The following is a 24,919-nucleotide window of genomic DNA, read 5'->3' as shown; positions in this document are numbered from 1 at the left end:
TACCAAAATCGCTGCAGACTTTTCTTGGTCTAACTCTAATAACAAGTGCGAGTCGGACTCGCGCACGAAGGGTTCTGTACCATTACGCAAAAACGTCAAAAAAAACACGTTTGTTGTATGGGAGCCCCACTTAAATATTTATTTTATTTTGTTTTTAGTATTTGTTGTTATAGCGGCAACAAAATACATCATCTGTGAAAATGTCAACTGTCTAGCTTCTGTCATCACGGTTCATGAGTTACAGCCTGGTGACAGACAGACGGACGGACAGACGGACAGCGGAGTCTTAGTAATATTATGTGAGTAATTTCAAAAGTACACAAATTTTATTACTAAGTCTCCGAATTGGTCAATAAGGATAGCTACTGATAAGTGCCACCTAGTTAAAATACATGATAATTGTATTTACTACGACGATCTTTAAAACGCATGCAATAAGTTGTTTATGATATAAAACATGTGTTTCATTATTAAATCATCTCATCACCATCTCATTTTCACACATATCTGCATTTGGGAACAAAAATGACACAAATTGTTAACAATGTGTGTAAAGTAAATGAAAAATAAATATATTCTCAATGTTTATTGATAATGTTATAATATTTTACAGTTTTAATAGCTATTTTATGTTAATAAAATCAATTTCGGTTTTAATATATATATCTGAACCTGTTTCATTTCGAACGTTATGCATTCATAAAGTACTTTTTAAAATCTATCAATCATATTAACCTTTTCGACGCCGTGTCAAACACAAAAGCTGTCGGACGCCACGTCACCGAAGTGTCAAAACTGAAATTGAACTTTATGGATATGCACGTAGGTCTGTGCTGTTCTGTGGTCTGTGACGATTAATCGGTCATTGACGTCCAAAAAGTTAAATAAAGTAGGTAGACATTCTTACTATTTCTTACCATTTAGGTATATAGAATTCACACATTTTATAATACTTTCTTTAACTAAAAAATATGTTATCAATATTTTACAAAGTGTCCTCACTTATGTGAAAATGGAATTTTAACTACAAGAAAATAAATGAATAAACAATTTTAACTTAATTGAAATGTATAATATTTTATTTCGCAAACACATAATAGCCATGATAATACGTTACAAATGTAGTGCATAATTATTTTACGAACGTGTCTTGCTATTTCAGTCAGTCTCGGTAAAAAAGTACTGACGTTGACTGAAGTAGCATGACAAATACGAACGTTTCCGAGAAAATACGATGGAAAACAATTATGCACTACATCTGTATACATACATCGAGTTTGATGTGTTCTATCAAAGAACGAACGAAAGACAGGTTCACATGAATCTCATAGCCATTACGAGTTTGCAAAACTGCGATTGGGTCTAACACCACACCATAGAGAAAAAAATATATAGAGTGTTCACTCCATACATCAGTTTTAGTACCAAAACGACTATTATTTTCGTAGTCGACATCTAGCATCGAATAGCGGAATTATCAGTACTGCTACTTGACAATCGATGTTCCGACGACCGAAAAGTCTAATGTTCAACAATTTTCAGCTAATATTACAACCGGATTAACCGGAACTTTATTTTCAACTCCTTCTGCTTTTAATATTAATTGTAAATCGTTGTTCAATACAATTTTCGTGAATCGCGTCACTAGAGAATTCTATTATCAAGTACCGGTACTGATAATTCCGCTACTCGATGCTAGATGTCGACTGCGAAAAAAATAATCGTTTTGGTATCAAAACTGATGTGTATGGAGTGAGCACTGTATTCTTACTAGTGATCCAAAAGACTCGAGCCTTTTAGCTCTTTTTTTCGGGCTCGCCTCATCTCTTGACGCCTAAAAGGCTAAAAGCCTTTTCTATTTTATTAGTAAAATAGGCTTTTAGCCTTTTAGGTGTCAAGAGATGAGGCTCGAGTCTTTTGGATCACTAATTCTTACTATATTTCTGTATGACCGCACCTAGACGATCTCATATTTGTCGGGATGGAAGCTGATCTCCTGCGAGTAGTCGACGGGCGAGCCGTCAGCCGCCTGCGACACGCCGGTGGTGGTCAGGAGCGCCAGGGTGGTGTCCGAGCTCCAAGAGACGGTCAGCGGGAAGAAGTCGTTGGGGATCGCTGGGGTCACCCTGTGGAAACGGGGATATTAGGGGACAATCTGAGACAGGGTCTCTATTGTTTCCCAAAAGTTTTAAGTCATAATGTATTGTTTGTACACATTTTCGTTTGTCATAATTTCGTTTTTCTCAGAGACGCGTAACTTTTCAGGATTGCCATAAAACAAACCTAACCTAACCTATCTATAGGATAACCTTACGAAAATCCTGAAAAGTTAACGGTTTCAAAATTATGACTAATGATAATCTGAAAATACATTATGACTTTCAATAATTATGTCAAACAGAGGGACCCTTCTAAGACAACAGTACAGCTTTGAGAAAAACTTAAATTATTTTATCAAATACATACTAGCACGGCTTAACAAATTATACACGTAATGGGTTGGCTTAAAGTAATGAGAATTTTCGTTTTCGGAAATATAAAAAAAGACATTAGCTATGGGTTTTCGAAATTTTACAATGACAAACAAGAGCATATTTTAAATTACAAGAAAACATTATATATACAATAACGTCTCCCACATCCGATTTCTCATAACTGTGTTCGAACCCTCTGCGTCATGCTTTGGACAACGTTTTATTCACATTCCATAACTGTTTTATTGCCGTTAATTTTGATTATTTCGGCATATTAGCTTGTTATCTATATCATGCCATCATTCACAATTGCTAACTGACTAAAAATTTTCATGAAATCTGCAACTGATTGATATTTAGAGAAAATTGTTTATGTATAATATTTTGGTAAAATGTATGCAATGACGTTTTTAACTGGTTTTAGGCTCTCGCGGAAAAACGACTAAACGTTTCCAACCCTAGAATATCCCCAAGACTTAAATCAATCGAAGAATTTTGGCAAATATTGTATACTCTGATATGTATATTGCGATAGTAGGCAAAAATATTATAGAATAAAATAAATTTTACCGTGTAATTACAAAACGATCAGTCAGAGAGTACTTGGTAGTTTGTCCAAAGTGAAAAGCAAACGGTCAGAAGCATGTTACGTAAACTAACACAAGGGAGGCCAATTACTTCATTCTTGAATTTGGTTCTAAGGTTGGATATTGCATAGTTCTTCAATATAACATCCAGAAATCCATGGCCATTGTCTTTTTGTTTTTATGTCCGAAAACAAAAATTCTCATTACTTTAAGCCAACCCGTTAAACCTTCCTCAAGAATCACTCTATTGATAGGTGATAACCGCATGAAAATCCGTTCAGTAGTTTTTGAGTTTATCGCGAACATGCAAACAGACAGAAACAGACGTGGCGGGGGACTTTGTTATACATATAAGATGTAGTGATTTTGAAATGTGTTTTTTACGTAGTCGCAGTGGGATGCTCCAGATCAGGTTGCGGCCTTTCTGCGCGTAGCTGCCCTCCCATTGGTGGACCAATTCTGAGCTGCCCTCCCATTAGTCCACTACAGAACCGAGACCTAACCTAAACACCCTTGAGTAGACATTATACTCACGTGAACTCAAGACTGCCAGATTTATGTTGCTTGTCGATGAGTGGAATGCTCCAGATCAGGTTGCGGCCTTTCTGCGCGTAGCTGCCCTCCCATTGGTGGACCACTACTGAGCTGTTGCCGGTTCTGAAGAAAAAAAATCAAAGATGGGATTTATTACATAAACAACTAGTTTTGCCCGCGACTTCGTCCGCGTGGAATTAGTGACAGCTGCTAAAGTAGGTATAGCGCCTGGATAATGCTAATAGCAATCATTCAATTTGCGCATTCCTTACTTCAATTATTAGGCAATTCATTAACTCTTCCAATTAGGCAATTCATCAAATTACAATTTTCTTAGGCCGTCGCTTACAGAATAAGTAAGGTGTATATCAGAACGGAATAAATGTCGATTTAGAGCAGGGGTTTCGAAAGTAAGGCCCGCTAGCCCTTACTTAGAGAAGGATCTAAAAGCCATACAATCCGGCCCGTGAAAAAAAAACAACGGGTTGCACTCCGGTAGTGCCGGCAGAAGTGAAAACTCAATGACATTGTAACAGTTTCTCGATCAGGTCACGTGTCCGTCTCACGTCTTACGAATCTTACGGTCACGTGACCTGTCGCGAGTTTAACATTTTTTCCCCATCACCAAAAGGTGCAGAGCGCCGCTAAAGAAGTTTTCACTTCAAAAATGAGTCGAAGGTCAGGCCGTGGCCCTGCAGTAAAAAAGTTTCGAAAGCCGACAGTAGGATTGATTTTTTTTTTCAGAATTCAAAAATAGCTTGACGATTTGTTTTCACCAATTTTCTTTTTGGTGAAACCAAACGCATGTCAAGTTTCATCCTTTCTGCCAGATTAGACTGTACGAATTTTTAAGACTGAAAAGCGGTGGTGGGCTAGCGGTAATAGCGTTGCGACTTTTAATCCAGAGGTCGCGAGTTCAACCCCCGGCTCGTACCAATGAGTTTTTCGGAATTTATGTACAAAATATCATTTGACAGACACTTTTCGGTGAAGTAAAACATCGTGAGGAAACCCGGACTAATCCCAATAATGCCTAGTTTACCCTCTGGATTAGGTGAGATGGCAGTCGCTTTCGTAAAAACTAGTGCCCGCGCCAATTCTTGGGATTAGTTGCTAAGCTGAACCCAGGCTCCCATGAGCCATGCCAAATGTCGGGACAACGCAAGGAAGATGTATTTTTACAAGTTTTCTGTAATCAAATCTTGCAAGTTAAATTTGATCCACTTCCCGGTTTCCGATTGAGCTGAAATTTTGCATGCATGTATAAATCGGATGACAATGCAATATTATGGTACCATCGAGCTGATCTGATGATGGACACAGGAGGTGGCCATAGGAACTCTGTGATGAAACAACGCAACCTAATTGTGTTAGAGGTTTTTAGAATTGTCTCGATGAGTATTAGTTGTCTGTCGTAAGAAAAGTACAGTCAGCGATAAAAGCTTGTACCAAAAATGAAATTTTTGGCAAAAACTTATTTAAACGACTATCGACTATGCTTACGGCAGAGGAATGTTGATAGTGACGTCTTGCAGGGTAAGATGATCCTGTTCGAGTTCATACTCGATATTGACGTCACAGCCGCCGTTGGCGCCCTCTGACGGCCAGCAGTTTACTGTGTAAAAAAAGTGAGAAATTTTATACACAAAAAAGGTATTTGAGTAATTTTTTGAATAGAGACATGCCACAAAACATGTGAAAACCTAGTAAAAAAAACCCCCGATTTAGTCCGATAACGCCGCTAGGAGGTTAATGCTAAGCCAATTAGAAACTGAACTCGAGTCACTGTTGTATTTCAAAAGCCCGGAGGCGCCATAAGAAAAGTTTCTGAACGCTTCCTAATTGCTGATGCTTATAATTTATTTTTTATTTTTTTATTATAAACAACTATACATACCACCAATTAAAAAAACATTGGCAATAACAGTTATAACAATTAATAGGCCTAGTTACCTACATACTACCTAATAAACGTCAGCTGCCGCTCCGTTGGTGACTATAAAACAGTAGCCAACTCATTTCGTTTTCTCCAGATTGAGAATTGGTTATTAAAATTTGGTTCATAAATTATACCCGAGATAGGAGCGAGCTTGTCACCAGCGGTGGCGAGACGTCACTTCAATACGCCGACATCAGAGTGAAGTGGGAACAGTCTAGCCCAGTGGTGGGCCAACTTTCCTCATGAGGGGCCAAAACTTTAAGGAATTTCAGAGGAGGGTGCAAAAATGCATTTTTATTATATCGCTGGTCATCTAGACTTAGACCAACAAAACTCTGCAGCGATTTTGATAGCCCACGCAGTGCAAATGTTATTTTAAGCGTCAAACTTCTATGAAATTGTGACGTATAAATAACGCACTGCGTGGGCTATCAAAATCCCTGCAGACTTTTCTTGGTCTAACTCTTACACATTTTTTCGAAGGACCGCGCGGCGGCGGGCCGGATCTTGCCCGCGGGTCTTACTTTGCCCACCACTGGTCTAGCTATTAAGTCAGCTGCCACTCCGTCGGTGGATAGGGATAGGGTGACCATTTCATTTACTTTTCTCCCGACTGACAATTGGCAATTAATCTGTTGCTGTCTTACGGTCCGTAAGTTTTGTAAGATTGTAATAATATTTATTTACTTATTTATTTACCTGAGATAGGAGCGAGCTTATCGTCAGCAGTTGCAAGACGCCATTTTAGAACGCCGACATCAGAGTGGAGGGGGAACGGTCTCTGTGCCTGCTTCAAGCCGATCACGCCGCTGGATCGGAATGCCTCTTTGTCGACGTTGGGGTGAGTCTGTGGACAATAGAATTATTATTATTGCAGGGTCATAAAAAAGCTTGTTCTTATAATACTGTCCTCATAAATAGCGTTATCTCAAAAACAAATGACGTTGAAATTGGAATTTTTAGATTAAGAATTTAAGGTATATCATCATCATCTCAGCCATAAGACGTCCACTGCTGAACATAGGCCTCCCCCTTGGACCTCCATTCGTACCGGTTGGAAGCGACCCGCATCCAGCGTCCTCCGGCGACCTTAACAAGGTCGTCTGTCCATCTTGTGGGTGGACGTCCTAAGGCAGACAGGCAGGTTTAAGGTATGTTTGCATTAATTTTTTATTCGAGATGCCGCTAATTGGCTTAGCAGGGCAGAATACCAGATAGGAAAATTACATTATTTTTGCAAATTTCATACCGTCAACCGGGGTGAATAGGGATGGCTGGGGTGAATAGGGACAAAAATTTAAATGTGATTTACCTGACAATCTCTCAAAAAGTACTTACACAAATTGTATCATGCGATTGAAAATAATAGTAGATTATTAAAAGAGTGGGTATTTTTTAAGAACTTGTCAGGTAGATCACATTTCATGTTTTGTCCCTATTCACCCCAGTCATCCCTTCCCTCAATTTGTATAAATCAATCGTCATTTTAGAACAACTGTTTTGGATCAAATTTTAATATCCGGGATATAAAAACAGAGTTAAGCCATTTGACACTAGAAAAAGGTGGCGTATTTGAAAAAACCGGCCAAGTGCGAGTCGGACTCGCGTACGAAGGGCTCCGTACCATTATGCAAAACCGGCAAAAAAATTACGTTTGTTGTATGGGAGCCCCACTTAATTCTGTTTTGTTTTTAGTATGTATTTGTTGTTATAGCGGCAACAGAATATATCTGTGAAATTTTCAACTGTCTAGCTATCACGGTTCATGAGTTACAGCCTGGTGACAGACAGACGGACGGACAGACGGACAGGCGGACAGCGGAGGCTTAGTAATAGGGTCCCGTTTTTACCCTTTGGGTACGGAACCCTAAAAATCAGTCAATAAAATCTGTTCATATATTCCGACACGCTATTGTTTTGTTAGTAGCCTGTACTTACCTGTAACTGCAACGGCCTGGTGTCCTTATTATCGACGTGAACGTGTATGCGGCCGAACTGCTCGTTACTGATGCGCAGTGTCAGGAGACCTGTACAAAATATACCATTAATTATTATCAAAAAAAAAGACGGAAGCTGGTCAGTCCTTAGGAACCGTGAGATCGAAGACCTAGTGGCCGAACCTAACATCATGGGGGAGACTAAAGCTCACAGACTCCGTTGGTTGGGCCACCTTGAGAGAATGGATGAAGATCGGAACGTGAAAAGAGCATACCTGGGCCGCCCAGCAGGAAGACGTCCTATCGGACGCCCCAGGTATCGCTGGTGCGACATGGTGGATGCGGATCTGCGCGAACTTCGACTCAACAATTGGCGAGAGGTCGCACAGGACCTAGAAAAGTGGCGCTGTCTTGTGTCGGAGGCGGAGGCCAAGTCTCATTTTGGGTCGCTGAGCCAACGAAGCTTTAAGCATTATACTATGCTATGGCGCCTTCGCTTGAAAAAATGGCGCCATACCTTTGGTCTATGCTCGTGTAGATGGCGATACTTTTTGACATTTAACAAATTTAATACATATCAGTGAAAGAAAAAGGATCAAAGTCAGATGGCGTACTAAAAGTTTTAATTATGTGTCGAAAGATGGCAGTAAATATACTGTGGCTACAAAAATTACTTTTGACTATCCGCCTCTATATCAAATTCTCTTTGATTATACTAATAATTTCTCTCTCCAAATCGTACGGTATACGTGTACTGTATTTTTTTAACAGTAAAGGCGAGTTTTGCTTACCCGAGAGCTCGAAACTCTGTATGTCGCCATCACGTCCGGCCACCAGGTTAAGCCTCTCCTCAAATCTCAGGTGAACACTGAAATAAAGAAATTACTTATTTAAATAGTCCAGTAATAAATATCCTCCTCAACTCGTCAAGTGGTTAAAGCAGATGTATTATGATGTATTGTTAACGTCAGCTGCCGCTCCGTTGGATGAATGAGGAATGGCAGTCACCCAAACACGTAGAAAATGGGAGGAAAGGGCTTAAATATTTTATTTTTTACGTGTTTACAATTCCTTGACTCCCCAAATGTCCGTGTTTCACGATACATCTCCTTAAATTTTTGACGAATTATCGCTCTGGAACAACCTCAGAAAAAAATCTTATGTTGGCTGCGGTTCATAAAGGCAGCAAGTAGATCACTACGGAGAAAAGGTCAAAGAAGACTCATACTCACTTTTAGGGTTCCGTATCCAAAGGGTAAAAACGGGACCCTATTACTAAGACTACACTGTCCGTCTGCCTGTCTATTTGTCTGTCTGTCACCAGGCTGTATCTCATGAACCATGACAGCTAGACAATTGAAATCTTCACAGATGTACCATTTGTCTATCTGTGATCAGGCTGTATCTCATGAACCGTGATAGCTGTTGCCGCTAAAACAACAAATACTAAAAAGTACGGAGCCCTCGGTGGGCGAGTGTGACTCGCACTTGTTAAATTTACGTCAATCGGATACACAGATTTTGGAACACAGGTTGTGTGGAGGTTGGTACGGCGGCGAAGTTTGGACACGAACATGAGCGAGTGGGACAGCTGTAGTACGTACACTTTCTGGTCGGGCGCCGGTAATGCCCCAGGTTTGACGTCGGGTTGGGTAGTGGGGGTGACCGCGGCGGCGGCGTCGCCCTCGCTGCGCAGTTTAGACACGATGCTGAGCGAGTGGGACGGCTGTAGTACGTACTCTTTCTGGTCGGGCGCCGGTAAAGCCCCAGGTTTGACGTCGGGTTGAGTAGTGGGGGTGACCGCGGCGGCGGCGTCGCCCTCGCTGCGCAGTTTAGACACGATGTTGAGCGAGTGGGACAGCTGTAGTACGTACTCTTTCTGGTCGGGCGCGGGTAAAGCCCCAGGTTTAAAGTCGGGTTGAGTAGTGGGGGTGACTGCGGCGGCGGCGTCGCCCTCGCTGCGCAGTTTAGACACGATGTTGAGCGAGTGGGACAGCTGTAGTACGTACTCTTTCTGGTCGGGCGCGGGTAAAGCCCCAGGTTTGACGTCGGGTTGAGTAGTGGGGGTGACTGCGGCGGCGGCGTCGCCCTCGCTGCGCAGATTGGACACGAACATGAGCGAGTGGGACAGCTGTAGTACGTACTCTTTCTGGTCGGGCGCGGGTAATGCCCCAGGTTTGACGTCGGGTTGAGTAGTGGGGGTGACTGCGGCGGCGGCGTCGCCCTCGCTGCGCAGTTTGGACACGAACATGAGCGAGTGGGACAGCTGTAGTACGTACTCTTTCTGGTCGGGCGCCTGTAAAGCCCCAGGTTTGACGTCGGATTGAGTAGTGGGGGTGACTGCGGCGGCGGCGGCGGCGTCGCCCTCGCTGCGCAGTTTAAACACGACATTGAGCGAGTGGGACAGCTGTAGTACGTACTCTTTCTGGTCGGGCGCCTGTAAAGCCCCAGGTTTGACGTCGGGTTGAGTAGTGGGGGTGACTGCGGCGGCGGTGTCGCCCTCACTGCGCAGTTTGGACACGAACATGAGCGAGTGGGACAGCTGTAGTACGTACTCTTTCTGGTCGGGCGCGGGTAAAGTCCCAGGTTTGACGTCGGGTTGGATAGTGGGGGTGACTGCGGCGGCGGCGTCGCCCTCGCTGCGCAGTTTGGACACGAAGGACTCGGCGTCCGTGCCGCGGGAGCCGAGCTTCATCGCTGAACGGGTTGCTGGACGACTGGAAATGTAATTGTACATTACGATACACGTGCGAAAAGTAGGAAATTCGCAACGAGTGGCGATAAATTGAAATACGACTAAGGGAGTGTTTTAAATCGACACGAGTTGCGAATTACCTTTTCGCACGTGTATTGTACAACGTTTTACAGTACATATGGCCCTTTAAATTTTTGACATAGACACTATTGTCCTTCATCCCGCCTTATGGCGGTAAAGTAGCACCATATGTACTTACTGTAATATGTAGTTATTTACGATATAAGTGCGGAAAATAGAAAGTTCGCGACACGAGTTACGAATTACCTATTCGCACGTGTATCGTACAACGTTTTACAGTACATATGGCCCTATAAATTGTCAACGTATTTATGTAATGTGCTTATTATATATAGCACAGTGTCGTAATGGAGCACCAGATGTACTGTAACAGTACATTACGATACAGGTGCAAAAAGTAGGACTTGAACCTTAAAACCAACACGATAAAGTCGCTTTTTAAAGGACATTGTTGCTTTGCCACGTGTCTAATACGGGAGCTAACCGCTCGCACAAAAGAAACAATGGTTTTCGTTTAACACATTAAGGCCTTAGAGCGTTTTCACATTATCCGATCCGATATCGGATGTAGGATCCTACATCCGCGTAGTCAAGCCGCGGGGGCGCGCCCACGCACACTACAACAAACATTATGCCTACACATACGCACATAAACAAATATCGGTCCGACAGCTGACAGGGGGCTCCGACATGGCTGAATTTATCGGAAGCGCCGCACCGATATCGGATGTCGGAAGGCGCCTATGACAAAAGCACCTGCAGGAGAGCGCCATTGCCATTAAGTCCGCCTTTTTTGTGTTGTCTATCGTTTTTTTAGTAATAATGATTTATTAAATATATAAATAAATACAGAGAGACACATATTTCTTACATTTTACTTCCTACCGACATCCGATATCGGATCGGACAATGTGAAAACGCTCTTAGGCGTAAAAATCATTTGAGAAAATTCATACTATACCACAGAATAAATAATAGTACTAGGTACAGAAGACTCACTCTCTAACAAAACGCGTCTGTTACGATCAGGACAGGTATGGCCGCTAGGTGGCGACAGCGCCACGCGCGGCTTATGGCTAGCCACCAAAATTGGTGTTGAACGGATGTACTTTTAGCTACCTGTAGCAAAGCGACGAAATCGCGGAGTGAGCCACGCCTGACTATACTCAGATACTCACGTGTCCCTAGCTGGTGTGGTGGGAATCTTCTCCGCGATGGGTTCCACTCCTGCAGCTGAAGACATAGACTGGTTGCCGAAACCACCGCTACTACCTGTTAACGATAAATTATATTTTCACCTCAGCAGCTCGAACAAGGGTACTTTGCTTCTTAAAAACAGTGAGCAAAATGCGATTTTGCTCACTGAGTCATTTTGTCTCACTCAGTGAGCAAAATGACATTCAAGTGACCTTTATAGTCAAATGTCATTTCAACATGCGGGGTCTAATACAAGTTCGATATACTTGGGTTCTATTATCTCTGTCCCTCTAGGTATGTTCTCACTGCTTAGGGTGAAAAATTTTGTGTACTACACGAGATCAAAGTTATTTACATCTCGTGCGCTTTTGAATCGCTTGCACGGGACTCAAAATAAGCACTCGAAGAAATATCAAACTTTGATCTCTTGTTGTACAAATAACTATTCTTACATTCCTTTTGGATCTCTCTTTACATTTAAGAGCTGTGCTCTTGTCGGTGGAGCAATCTCCAACTCGTCCGGTCCTCTGCCAACTCCTTAACCGTCTGGTATGACACGACCTGAACCTTTTCTTTTATTTGGTTGTAATAATTTTTTCTAGGTCTTCCTCTTCTTCTCTTTCCCTCTATTTTTCCTTATATGATGTCCTTCAGGAACAGGTCGTGTCGTAACAGATATCCAATTAGTACTTATCTTCTATTATATCTTTTAACCAAATTTTAACCACCAGGCATACGTAGTGACTTTATAGGTCATACTGAACAACTTTCATTATGAGACCAATGCCGTAATCGCGAAAAACAATTTGGCTATCCCATAGAAATCAGAGGCATCACATCAGTCGGATTGTAATGAAATAGCCAATTTTTTTTCGCGATTACGGCATTTTGGACCATAATAAAAGTTGTTCAGTATGACCTATGAAGTCACTCCGCAGAGTATGGCTGGTGGTTAAAATGTCACCTTGTATGTAAATGTAAATACAGGGTCATTTATGGACCGTTGGGATTTCGGGGTTTGTCCCATAGAAAAAGTTATTCAGTATGGCCTACCTAATCACCTCGTACAATATGGCTAACGGTCCAAAAATGACCCTGTATATTAGGAAAATTAACACCTTCTGCTAAATACTTCAACCGGCCAACCGGAATAGGAAATAGCGGGCTAATGAACAAAATGACTCATGCTTATGACTCCTAAACGACATTGAATCACTTAAGACGAAACAGGAGCTGAGCCCGTTCTCAATTTTGAGATTTCGAGGTGAATATACCCGTCGCTCTGACGGGGCGTAACCGCGACGTTAGTGCGATAGGGACAACTGCAGCTTAGGCGAAAAATCCTGCGTAAAAATCTCAAAAATCGAGGTTTCGTACTCGACTGTTTCCTCCTCCAAAACTTAACCAATCGTAACCAAATTTGGAAATCTAAATGATTATGAAATTATCTATGTCGGACCGTTTTGCTTTTTTGGCTAATTGATATCAGTTTTGAATACCACGCCTCTCATTGCCAGGGCCGGATTAAGCATGTCGGGGCCCCTAGGCAGTGCAAGGCTCGGGGCCCCCTTACAGTCAATTCTGCATACAGCATGTTCAGTTACAGGGAAAAAAGTTTGCGTTTTTAATTTCTTTCTTCAGCCGAGCCGATCCGAGTCTAGTCAGAACGATGTCTTTTTCGCACTTATTGCTTGGACATAAAGCTTTTTTCTAACACCGACCATAAGACAAAACGCCGAGCCACATTATTAGGAGCTACATGGTAATAAAGAATTTCCATATGTTAAAATTATTAGTGTTAGACCAAGATAAGTCTGCAACGATTTTGATAGCACACGCAGTGCAAGTGTTCTTTTAAACGTCAAACTTCTATGAAATTCATCATCTTCCCCGCGTTTATTATCCCGGCATTTTTGCCACGGCTCATGGGAGCCTTGGGTCCGCTTGGCAACTAATCCCGAGTGCGTAGGCACTAGTTTTTACGAAAGCGACTGCCATCTGACCTTCCAACCCAGAGGGTGAACTAGGCCTTATTGGGATTAGTCCGGTTTCCTCACGATGTTTTCCTTCACCGAAAAGCGACTAGTAAATATCAGATGATATTTCGTACATAAGTTCCGAAAAACTCATTGGTACGAGCCGGGGTTCGAACCAGGGACCGTATAACCGGTTTTATTAAATACCTGTATAAAAACTGTCAAACGAATACCGGTTAAAATGTTATACCTATATTGGAATTACAGGTATTGCTGTCATTCCGTTTTTATCTTTATCGCTATTTGTACACTAATTGACATAATGAAATACCGGTATTCATTAATACCTCAATAATAACAGGTATTCAGTATACCGGTAATGGTTTTCGTATTTAATACCGGTATTCATTGCACTTGATCAAAAAGTAACCAAAAACTTTGCGACAAGAGGTTAAAGTTGTTGTTAAGTCCTCATGCTAATATTGATCGCTGTACAAGCGAAAGATTTCATAATTTAACCACGAGCGTAGCAAGTGGTTCGAAATCTGTAAAGTTGAGCGTTGCGACCGTTTCAAGGCACGAGGTTAATTAATGAATTAATGAAAAGAATTAATCCCAGAAATCAGAAATCAGAAATCAGAAATCAGAAATTTATTTGCTAAAAACATGGTCATTACAAAGGTATTTACAACAGAGGTATTGAGTCTCACATGCTTTGTCAGTAAAGACATGCAAATATAAACACTTATTCTAGTCTAAACTATTTTTACAAAACCATAATCAATACATTTAATTACATAAATACTTAATAGCTACGGGCAATTTCATTTCTCTTCAGGAATTCGTTAACAGAATAGAAGCATTCTTCTAGCAACCATTGCGAAAGTTTTCTTTTCAGTTCCCTTAAAGACAAGTTTTTGAGACTGTTCGGTAGAGCATTAAATAATCTGATGGCCATTGGATAGCAGCTGTTCTTAAATAATTTCGTTTTTATTCTCGGCAAGTACAAGTTATCTGGGTAACGGGTATTAAAGCTCCACACATCACTCACCTTTTTAAATAGGTTTGGATTTGTCTTTACAAAAATACACATTTCATAGATATACAGTGATGGTAATGTTAAAAGTTTAAGCTCTTTGAATAAAGGTTTACAAGATACATGCTGTCGTACATCACAAATATTGCGTATGCATTGTTTTTGTGCGATAAAAAGTCTATTTATATGCACCGAGTTACCCCATATCAAAATCCCGTATCTAAGTATTGAGCAAATGTAGCCATGATATGCTTGAATAGCAGTTTGTCTATCTGTTACTTTAGTCAAACGCCAAAGAGCATAGGCAAAGCTGTTTGTTCTTCCACATACTTTGTCGATGTGCGATTTCCAAGAGCACTTATCATCTAAAAGTATTCCAAGAAATGGCACTTGGTTATTCTCTACTAAAGTTTTTCCATCATATTCAACTTTTAGGTCCTGTTTTTTGCCATATATGTTGTGAAATTGCACATAAGTAGTTTTATTAATATTTACATTCAAATTATTACATTTAAGCCATTTAATTATTGTATAAATAGTATTGTTTATGTCATTATTATATTCTTCATTATTATAATTATCATTAAGGGGTACTATCAAAGAAATGTCATCGGCAAATAAGGTACAATCGTGATTTGATACATCAGGTAAGTCGTTAATATAAATTAAGAAGAGTAACGGGCCTAAGATGCTGCCCTGTGGGACGCCTACTCTATTATGTCTGTTTTTGGATCTTACCGAACACAGCTCATTTTTATCGGATAGAGTACTTATATCTACATGTTGTATTCTATCGCAAAGATAACTTTTCAGCCATTCATGGGTTTTACCACGAAGACCATATTGGTAACACTTGAAAAGAAGTAAGTTATGCTCCACGAAATCAAACGCCTTACTCATATCAAAGAAAATACATGTGCATGGCACTTTCTTATCTACATGTTCTAATATCTTATGGACTAAATTGAAAACCGCTAATGTAGTGGATTTTCCCTTTTGAAACCCGTATTGCTCTGGTTTTAGGACATTGAATTTATTTATAAAGCTTACGATACGGGCGTGCATGGCTTTTTCGAAGACTTTTGATATGACGGAAAGTAGGGCGATGGGTCTGTAGTTCTCAATATTTTGCTTATCTCCTTTTTTGTATAAGGGTTTGATTACGGAGATTTTTAATTTCTCCGGGAATATACCCCGCGCAAAAGACATGTTAATAAGATGAGTCAGCAAAGGCGTTATGACTAAAGCTGAGTATTTTAATATAGCAGTGGGTATTTGGTCAAAGCCCACAGAATTAGTATTACGTAAGGACATTATATATTTATAAACTTCATCTTGGCTCACCGGGTGTAAAAATAAGCTGGATATTACTGATTCTATACGGTACGGATAAGAGTAAGAAAACATTTCCATATGAAATATGAGCGCCGCGCCGGCGCGCCGCCGCCGCCGCCAAAATTTTCGCGTCGCCGCCGCCGACGCTGCGCTATCGGCGTGGCATCGGCGTGACCTTGTTAGATACTAGAGTCTGTCTAAGCTAACTTTGCACCGATTTGAACAGAACAAAGTGAGGGAGTGTTACTATAATATAAACGTCATATTTTCATAGAAATTTGACATTACCGATGATATTTACACACGTTGTCGTTGCAAATGCTATGCAGATTAGTTTGATCGGGAATTTATTTTTAACAAGCAGAAACGTCTGCGAACGATGCTATTAAGCTTACCTTGACCTATATGGTGAAAAGATTTGCTGGCTATGGATGAGGTCTTGGTGGCTCAGATGGCAGAGCGCTGGAGTATCAATCCAGAGGCCGTGAGTTCAAGTCTCACTCAAGACAGTAATTTTTCCACTTTTAAATTTATTGTAAGCTTAATAGCATCGTTCGCAGACGTTTCTGCTTGTTAAAAATTAAAATTAATAGATATTAGACTGCATGCTTTCTCTTGTCTATGCTTAAGCTAAACAAGTGGCAGTAATTAGCGACTCGGTGACGAGGCAATGGCAATGAATAAGAAATAGGTGATATGGAGCCTAACCTACTACGTCTATTCCAGAACATATCCTCAACAATTGAATGTAAAGGTATGGGCACGATAGTTGAAGTCAAGCACACAACAACAAAATCATGTAATGACAGCGAGATTTTGAAATTAATATTCTTTTTAGTGTTCCGTATTTCGTACCAATATCAAGTTGATATCAACTGCAAAAAAGTTTCTTGAAGGTTTTTTTATAGACTTTTAATATCGTACGTTTAAGTCACATTTACTCATTGATTCATTCATACTATTTTTGCGATTAGTAGGTACTCTGTGCGAGCAGTGTGTGTAATCATTCACCTCTCCTGGCGATACGTACATATAATAACTATGTATTATATTTGACTATAGCTACCCGCACTGCCTTCGCACGGATTACACAAAACCTTAACAAATTGTACACCTAAACTAAAGCTTCCTCAAAAATCTTTCTATTGATAGCTGAAATCCGCATGAAAATCAGTTGAGTAGGTTTTGAGTTCATCGTAAACATACATTCATATAATTACAGACAGACGCGGCGGGGGACTTTGTTTTATAAGGTGTAGTGAATTAGTGATAGATTCAATTAACAGTAACCTCACAATATAAAGATTATTTATTGAATTATGGTAGGAAAAAAGTTTTTATGGCATGAACTGTAGATAAGCAACATAATGAAAAGACGTCTAGTATTTTGGACGTTGCCGAGTATACAGTACTTTATATGCATAAGGTTTTTTTTGTCAAATTCATGTTTTTTTTTAAATAATTATAGAATAATTGCCTTTTTAATTACAAATACACTTACTGATGATGTCAACTTATGTTATGAACTAAAGTAAAACCTATTATTTTTATATTTTTCCAAAAACTTTATAGCTCGTAGGTGGTAAAATTTTACCAGTCATTGGCGTCATTTTATTAACATTAAATCAAACTTAGCGGGGTATCGTAGGATGCAGCAACATCTGAGCAATGGTAATAATGCACGCAATTTTATCAATATTTTCGTAAGAAATTTCTCAAATGAAATCGGGTCTGTCTCTTGATGTCTTGATGAACGCACAGGAAAAAAAATCCGTAATAATATTTTTTTATCTATTTGGTTCATTACGTTGTAATACGACAAGTAATGACTTTTTAAAAGGTTTTGAAACACCTAAAATCCCTCTGTTTAATTCATATTCATATTCATAAAAACTACCAGAAAATTTGATAATTTTACTCTCCGCATACTTGGCAATGTCCAACATACTGGACTTAGCAAAAGTGCCGTGTAATCGACAACGGTTAAAACACTGGACATTATACTTTGTAAATGTGTTTTACCCATAGGTACATGGTACATACAACACATTTTTATGTAAATCGTACTGCCACATAAGAAATAGTTAGTATGGTGTTGGTGCGACATAAAATAGTAGAAATTAAATTATATAACCAAAAAATTTCCGTAAGTACGTAATTATTGCCATGTTTAAGTAAGTATTTTACGTCAAAAATGTGAGAGTTACGTAGGAAGTGGCGCCCGCAATAATTTTCAACTATTTCTTATCGGACAACCTATTACATATTTTAACGCTGCATAATACTGTCTTATAAAAAAATATTCGGCGCGAATTTTAAACTACCGGGGGCGGCGGCGGCGCGCGGACTCCTTTTATTGCGGCGGCGCGCACGTCTAATCGGCGCTCATATCTTTGAGATTATATACTACATACATAATAAAATACAATTCAATCAACAAAAAAACAATGAAATGAATCAAATGAACGCTATTAAATATTTATCATTCAAAATCATCACCTAACGGCTAATTTCACCAGCCAACATGAAAACGGGTATTCTAAGATCCGGATCTTAAGTATTTACAACTTTACAAGCGGGCCGGACAACGTCCTTGACGAGTAGCGAAGGAACGAATCGTGGTACTACTACAACCGGTATTGGCACTTACTTATTACCGGTAATAGCTTTACGAGTAAACTATCAAATATTGGTATTTGTTGTCAATTGGCTAAACCGATAACACTATTGAATACCGGTATTAGAATACCTCTATTCAGAGCTTAAGTGATATAAATACCCAAATTCAAATTACACCGGTTATACCTCAATAATAACCTGTAGTCAGAATACCGGTAACGGTCCCTGGTTCGAACCCGCAACCTCCGGATTGAAAGTCGCACGCTCTTACCGCTAGGCCACCAGCGCTTCAAACTTCTATGAAATTATAACGTATAAATAACACTTGCACTGCGTATCTTATCTAAATAATTGCAGACTTTTCTTGGTCTAACTGTATTAATTCACCAGTCAAGCTAACATGTAGATAGAGGGCCAACCAAAAAACTTAGCAAAAACGCGAGCGTAACGAGCGCAAATTTTTTTAACAATATCGCAAATTGTGAAAGCCTGTTAAAAGGCCAGGCCGGGTACCGATCTTCACCTGGGCCTAAAAGTCCGAAGTGCCCCAGTGAGGCGAGCTTTCATGCGAACTCAAAGCCGTTCAGGCTTCGGGATAAGTAGTTGAGCACAGACACAAACCAAATTCCATTGTATTAAAAAGCGAGACCACTGGCCGAGCTAGCCGCAGCGAGGCCAAAAGCTAAGCTGAAGTAGAGGAGATGAGAAACACATACCAATGGTAAAATGAGGTAAAAAGTGAGGCTGAAGTAAAGGTAGAGCTCAGCAATCTCCGCATTGCTCGACAAGCCCGAAGCGTTTTTTAGCAAAGTGAGCTTTCATGTGAGGCAAAAGGCCAAGCTACTGAAATCAATGTTGATATTTCTTAAAAAGCGACGCCGAAGGCCGAGATGTAAGGAAGGAGCGCTCTAACATGAACCAATCGTCGAAATAGGCCACTTTTGTGACGCGCATTTTTACATACATACATTTTGTATGGACCGTCACTAAACTGACACCCAAAATTCGTATGAAAAACTGGGGACACTTTTTCTTTGTTTTAATCAATAGTCGATATAATAGATTCTGAGTCGATATAACCCAGAAGTTGTTCGAAAAAAAGTAAATGTTAAATTTTTTCAGAAAACCTTTACAACAGGGCCCCGTTTCTCAAAAGCTTGTAACTTGTAATACAAGCGGATGTCACTTTTTGACAGCTTTTGTTAGAAAGGGACTTCCACTTGTATTAGGTACAAGTTACGCTTTTAAGTTAAGCTTTTGAGAAACGGGCCCCAGGTACGCATATATGCCCCGCAAACTGTAACGTATTGCTTCCATTTTATTACAGTTTCATTAAATTAAAGAATGGATCGAAAAAAAAACAATAACAAAGCATACTCATTATTAATAAGAACAAAAAATTTACGCGTGAATTTTGACCCTATGAAACATTTTTTTTTTGTGATGGTGCGCTCTGAGCCGCCGGGGCCCCCTAACCGAGGCGGGGCCCCTAGGCAGTTGCCTACTTTGACTTAGGGTTAATCCGGCCCTGCTCATTGCGGCATAGTCAATTAGGCCATTTTGGCCATTTTTGAAGGGCTCTAGCGCCTTAAAAAACAAAAATATCAAAAAAAGCTAAACGGTCTGACACAGATATTGACAATATTAATCTGTGTTGAAAAAATCATTGCTCTAGCTTCAAAACCCACGGAGGAAACAGTCGAGTACGTTTGTATGGAGAAATGACCACTCCTGTTGGCTCTTAATTTCTCGGGTGTATTCCCATTTATCCCCATCGAGCACAAATGGGTATAGAATAAGTGCTTATAAGTACACTGTACAGTCAGCATCAGAAGTTGCTGAGCGGGCGTGCTGGTGGTTCTTAACAATAAAGTCGCGTCATTTTGAACGCCTCGCCCGCTTAGCAACTTCTGCAACTGACTGTATAGCGGCGATCACGTGGGGTGGGGACAAATGTGAATACATTTCTCGTGTTATTTCTCACCGAAGGCCATGGTGCTGCGCGGCGCTCCGCCCCTCTTGGCGGCTTCCAACCGTTCTCTCTGGAGCTCCTTTGCTCTCTCGCGCATACGGTTGGCCGCTTCTCTCTCTTGAGTCTACAAGAAACATATACAAATGAACACAATGTATTAATACGGACTATTACAGCAATCATGGTATAATAATATACTCCGCCTGGTACTCCATTCCCGTCTTTTCTAGGTCACCTAACTGACACAAGTGTAATTCAATATCATGCGACAGCGCTATATGATAATATGCGATAGCGCTATATATAGCGGCCATGTTATTGTGACGTAGGCCTGTGTCACTCTGGGAATAGAAGACCATGTTTTATTAGACTATGACTGCAATGTTCTGCCGCCAGAGTGCAGCACTAATTTGTTTAGTAAACCATAGAGTAACTTATACACACTAGGCCTTAAACAGCTTTTTGACAAGTTTTCACTATGACATTGATGCATCAAGGCGGTTTGTTTACAGGTGCGCAAAACGTTCAAATTGATAAACAAGACCAAGTGCGGGTAGTTCGAAAAACTCGCGCGGCTAGAAGATGTTGATGTCAACTTGAGCCAGTCTTCTCTGAGACCACGGGGACAATGCCGTCCTCGAAACGTCGGAGGTAAATCTTAAAACTTAAATACGCGATTAAGTCCCGTTGTGTAGTTTGATAATGTTTACAGGTGGCCTACCGCGAAACGCGAAAATCGAAATTTCGTTATCTTGCCTCTATCGATCGAATAGGCAAGATAGAGAGGCAGAAACCGAACTTTCGGCTGTCGTATTTCACGGTAGGCCATGTGATTGAGCAAGAGACGCCCTCTACGCAGAGTTTTGCGTAATATTCCCTATTGAATTACACAGTAATATTTAGTTATTAGAGAGCCATGGAGCGCGCCATGCTCGGCATCAAACTTCAAGAACGAGTGAGGAATGTCGAGATCCGATGCAAGACGTCGGATAGGTCATTACCAAACTTAAATGGAGCTGGGCGGAACATGTTGCCAAGCAGTGTTGGCAGGTGCGCCAAAATGTTAACGGAATGGTGGCCGCTTACAGACGAAAGGAATGAATAAACGTTTATTCACAAGAACATATGGTACAGTACAGTGGATGTTATAAATTTACAATGTTGACCCTTAATATGTTCTGCCATAAGGCATGTGAAAATTGTTTTTCCATGACATGACAAAGCCATGTATGTGAACATTAACTGCGTGCATGCAAGATCTTAAGTACTAAGCATATTATGCTAATGTAATTCTTTAATATCTAAATAGTAAATGTTGCAAGACATGCATATTATTATTACATTAAATTTCAAATTACAATTGTCGAATGTCAACGGTTCTATATAAAGGAGTGCCTGGCTTCGTTGGCTCGTTGGGTGGACATTCGGAAGATTGCGGGTCACTTCTGGATGAGATTGGCTCAGGACTGAGATAAGTGTACTCGAAGAGAGGCCTATGCTCAGCAGTGGCCGATAAAAGGCTGATGTGATGAATAGTTACTAGTAACTACTACTAGTAGATAGTTATCGTAATTCGTACTGACCTGTCTAACAGCCTGATAAATCTTTTCCTCATGAGAGTCCATTTCGACGAAGGAACGAACCTGAAAATGATATATTTCGTAAACTTACATGAATTGGATATTGCAAACTGAAATAGATGTCACATAGTAAAGAAAAACCGGCCAAGTGTGAGTCGGACTCGCGCACGAAGGGTTCCGTAACATTACGCAAAAATCGGCATAAAAATCACGTTTGTTGTATGGGAGCCCACACTTAAATATTTATTTTATTTATTGTTTTTAGTATTTGTTACTATAGCGGCAACAAAAATACATCATCAAATTTCAACTGTCTATCACAATTCATGAGATGCAGCCTGGTGACAGACAGACGGACAGTGGAGTCTTAGTAATAGGGTCCCGTTTTTACCCTATGGGTCCGGAACCGTAAAAAGTGACGAAACCCTCCATTGGTGAAAGCCAGATTCGAAGTATTCGAACGCCATCTTTAGCTATCGCGGCTGAACCCCTGAAACGCCATGAAGAATCCGGACTTCACCACTGGGCGGTTGCGTCACTTTCATTTGTTACCAAAGTCGTGTATTGAGTTTGATAATTTCTTTCTTTAAATTAATTACTTTACCTGTGCCAAGTTGACACTCTCCCTGTACCCGAGAGCCACGATCTCATCGAAGGCAAAGAGCAGGTTGAAGGCCTGGTTCAACACCTCTGTTTCAGTCAACTGGGTGCAGTATTCAGGTACCTGGTGAAATAGCATTGAAATCAAATAAAATTTATGGACATTCATACACAAATCAAGAAAACCTATAGTAATTTCTATAAAGCTTGTTTTGTGTATGCGAAGACAATGATACACATAATAATTACAAGTATAAATACATAGAATAGAATAAAAATAATTTTATTCGTGAGCACAACCACAAAATAGAAAATTATACAAAACAGAGAAACATAAAAAGGAGAAATTCCCACGAAATGGTTTCACCTCAGCATGTTGCTGGCGACTTCCAGCGCTGATCTTCAATGAGACCATCGTGAAACAATCACGACAGGTAACATAACATGGCTAACACCAATGACTTGTAAATAAATATTAGAACCATCACACAAATAAATGCCTTATTGGGCTGCTTCAAATTCAGGATCACTAGCAGACAGGGTGGCTCCGATTAGGCCAAACAGATTGTCAAATGGATTTAAACATGTCTATGCAGACCAAGATTTTCGCAAGGCAACTCGTTCTGTGTGGAACCTAATAATTCTGGTTTGATTCCAGTCCTGGGCACTGGAAGACTTGGTCACTTTTTCCTTGTATGTGAAGGGGCCCACAGATTACCAGTTTGCCGGACGATATCAGCCTATCAGTTGTTCGGAGCTGTCAAATTTTGCTGACAGGCTGATATTGTCCAGTGAATTGGTAATCAGTGGGCCCCTTGACATTTATTTTAGTATATCCTAGTAGAGTTTGTGTGGAAAGAGAAGAGTCGTGGAATGTATGGGGCCCAATACAATCTTAGTAAATATTAAAAACAATTACCACTCGGCTGAAGAGGCGGAGAGTTTCCAGGTCCTCGAGGATGTTGCTGGCCTTTGTGGTGATGAGCAGCATGTACAGCTTGTCCAGCGGCTGGTACACATATCTGCAACAAAATACATGGCCAAGGCTCGGAATCGGTTTTTTCTTATTGAATAATTTTACGGTTTAGACTCACTTGTTTGTTGTTGACGCGCGAGTGACTTAAAACAAGTGAGTCTAAACTGTAAAATTATTCAATATTAGTATGTCTCACAACAGTTTAAATTCGCTTTTTACTTCATACAAAAAATACCAGTATTATTACGTTATTTTTTTTGTTCTTTGAGTTATTATTTAATTTTTAATGGGAAAATCTAATAATATGAAGTTGTTACATGATTCAGTCCTATGTAAAGAGCATAAAATAATTTAAAATATTGGGCTACTTCGGATTTTACAAAAAAACCGGTTCCAGCTGTATATGGCATGGTAAATTCAGGAGCAGACTTGGCTATAAGCAGGTGAGTTTAAGTGACCTATGCACACTCTTATTCTTTTAACCAGTCAAATGTCCACCATAGAACAAATTGATGTAAAGCAATTTGACCCATATTGCTCTGTAGTAACACACGTCTGATACTGAGTCGCTACAACCCAAATTGAGTTACTATCACAAGTGTGATACGAGGGGCACCACGGGTTAACAGTGAAATGTTCAGTAATCAGTTCCTTTCCAACATTTCTTCTGCGATTTCTGCAGATTACGAGAATATATATAAATTTTGTTAAATGATTACTCTTTAATTGCCATGAAGATTTTGAACACACATTTGACAAACAATTTGAAACTTACCTGACTGACTCAGTCTCGACGAAGGTGTGTTGGCGGCCTCCAGTCATAAGCTTGGGGAAGGCTGCCAGCAGTCCCTCTATCCGCGCCTTCGTCATTTCCACAAACTGGCGTGACACTAGGGCTAAAAACATGAACACGTATATCATCATAACTTTCATGTAAAACTGAACCACATTGTATAAAATAAGTAGGGAATTAATTTTAATTACCTTTCCCTGACTTTGTGCATACTGTAGCTGCTATAAGCACCTGAAATAAGCGAAATATTCAATAATTCAACTATAAACATACGCCGGAAAGATGACCACAAATTTGTCAATTACACAGAAGTCTTAAAAGATACAACTTTGGAGTGTCATTAATTAGATTATTATTGTTAAAAGAATTCAATTTACCATTTTTTTATTGTTCAAAACAGACCAATTTGCATTAAAAATAAGAAAACCCTCGCGTAAAACTGTTTGACAGTCGCCAGATGACGTGTAGAAATATTTTTTAATTTTTCGTTGGAATTTGGGTTGCCATTTGTATAAAAAAATACCAAGTATAATTTGTCAAGGGACTGTCTCATTTCAATCACAGACAGAGAGAATCGTACTATCTTTG

At 40.2% G+C, this 24,919-nt stretch overlaps 1 protein-coding gene across 1 annotated transcript; it reads right to left on the bottom strand.

Moving 5' to 3' along the window:
• Nucleotides 1-1,926: 1,926 nt before the first annotated feature.
• On the bottom strand, nt 1,927-24,835 carry LOC134801894 (coatomer subunit delta). Its single transcript, XM_063774546.1, has 15 exons — nt 24,709-24,835; nt 24,523-24,562; nt 24,314-24,434; nt 23,482-23,584; nt 22,567-22,686; nt 21,966-22,025; nt 20,395-20,506; nt 11,426-11,519; nt 10,027-10,188; nt 8,263-8,339; nt 7,473-7,561; nt 6,234-6,381; nt 5,099-5,210; nt 3,596-3,718; nt 1,927-2,126 (listed from the first exon to the last, which is right to left on the bottom strand). Exons 1-15 carry the CDS (start codon nt 24,709-24,711, stop codon nt 1,958-1,960), a joined length of 1,533 nt encoding a protein of 510 aa, XP_063630616.1. The 5' UTR covers nt 24,712-24,835; the 3' UTR covers nt 1,927-1,957.
• Between the last annotated feature and the right edge of the window lie 84 nt (nt 24,836-24,919).

The sequence above is a fragment of the Cydia splendana genome, chromosome 23 (assembly GCF_910591565.1).
Source record: "Cydia splendana chromosome 23, ilCydSple1.2, whole genome shotgun sequence".
NCBI classification, from domain to species: domain Eukaryota; kingdom Metazoa; phylum Arthropoda; class Insecta; order Lepidoptera; family Tortricidae; genus Cydia; species Cydia splendana.
Note: the sequence above shows the minus strand (reverse complement) of the source record. Positions and strands in the feature narration are given on the sequence as shown.

Coding starts and splice junctions, on each gene's coding strand:
- LOC134801894 (XM_063774546.1), bottom strand. Junction 10,189..11,425: donor ACCACACCAGCTAGGGACAC/GTGAGTATCTGA, acceptor TTACATTTCCAG/TCGTCCAGCAACCCGTTCAG. Junction 3,719..5,098: donor ACTATCAACATTCCTCTGCC/GTAAGCATAGTC, acceptor TTTTTTCTTCAG/AACCGGCAACAGCTCAGTAG.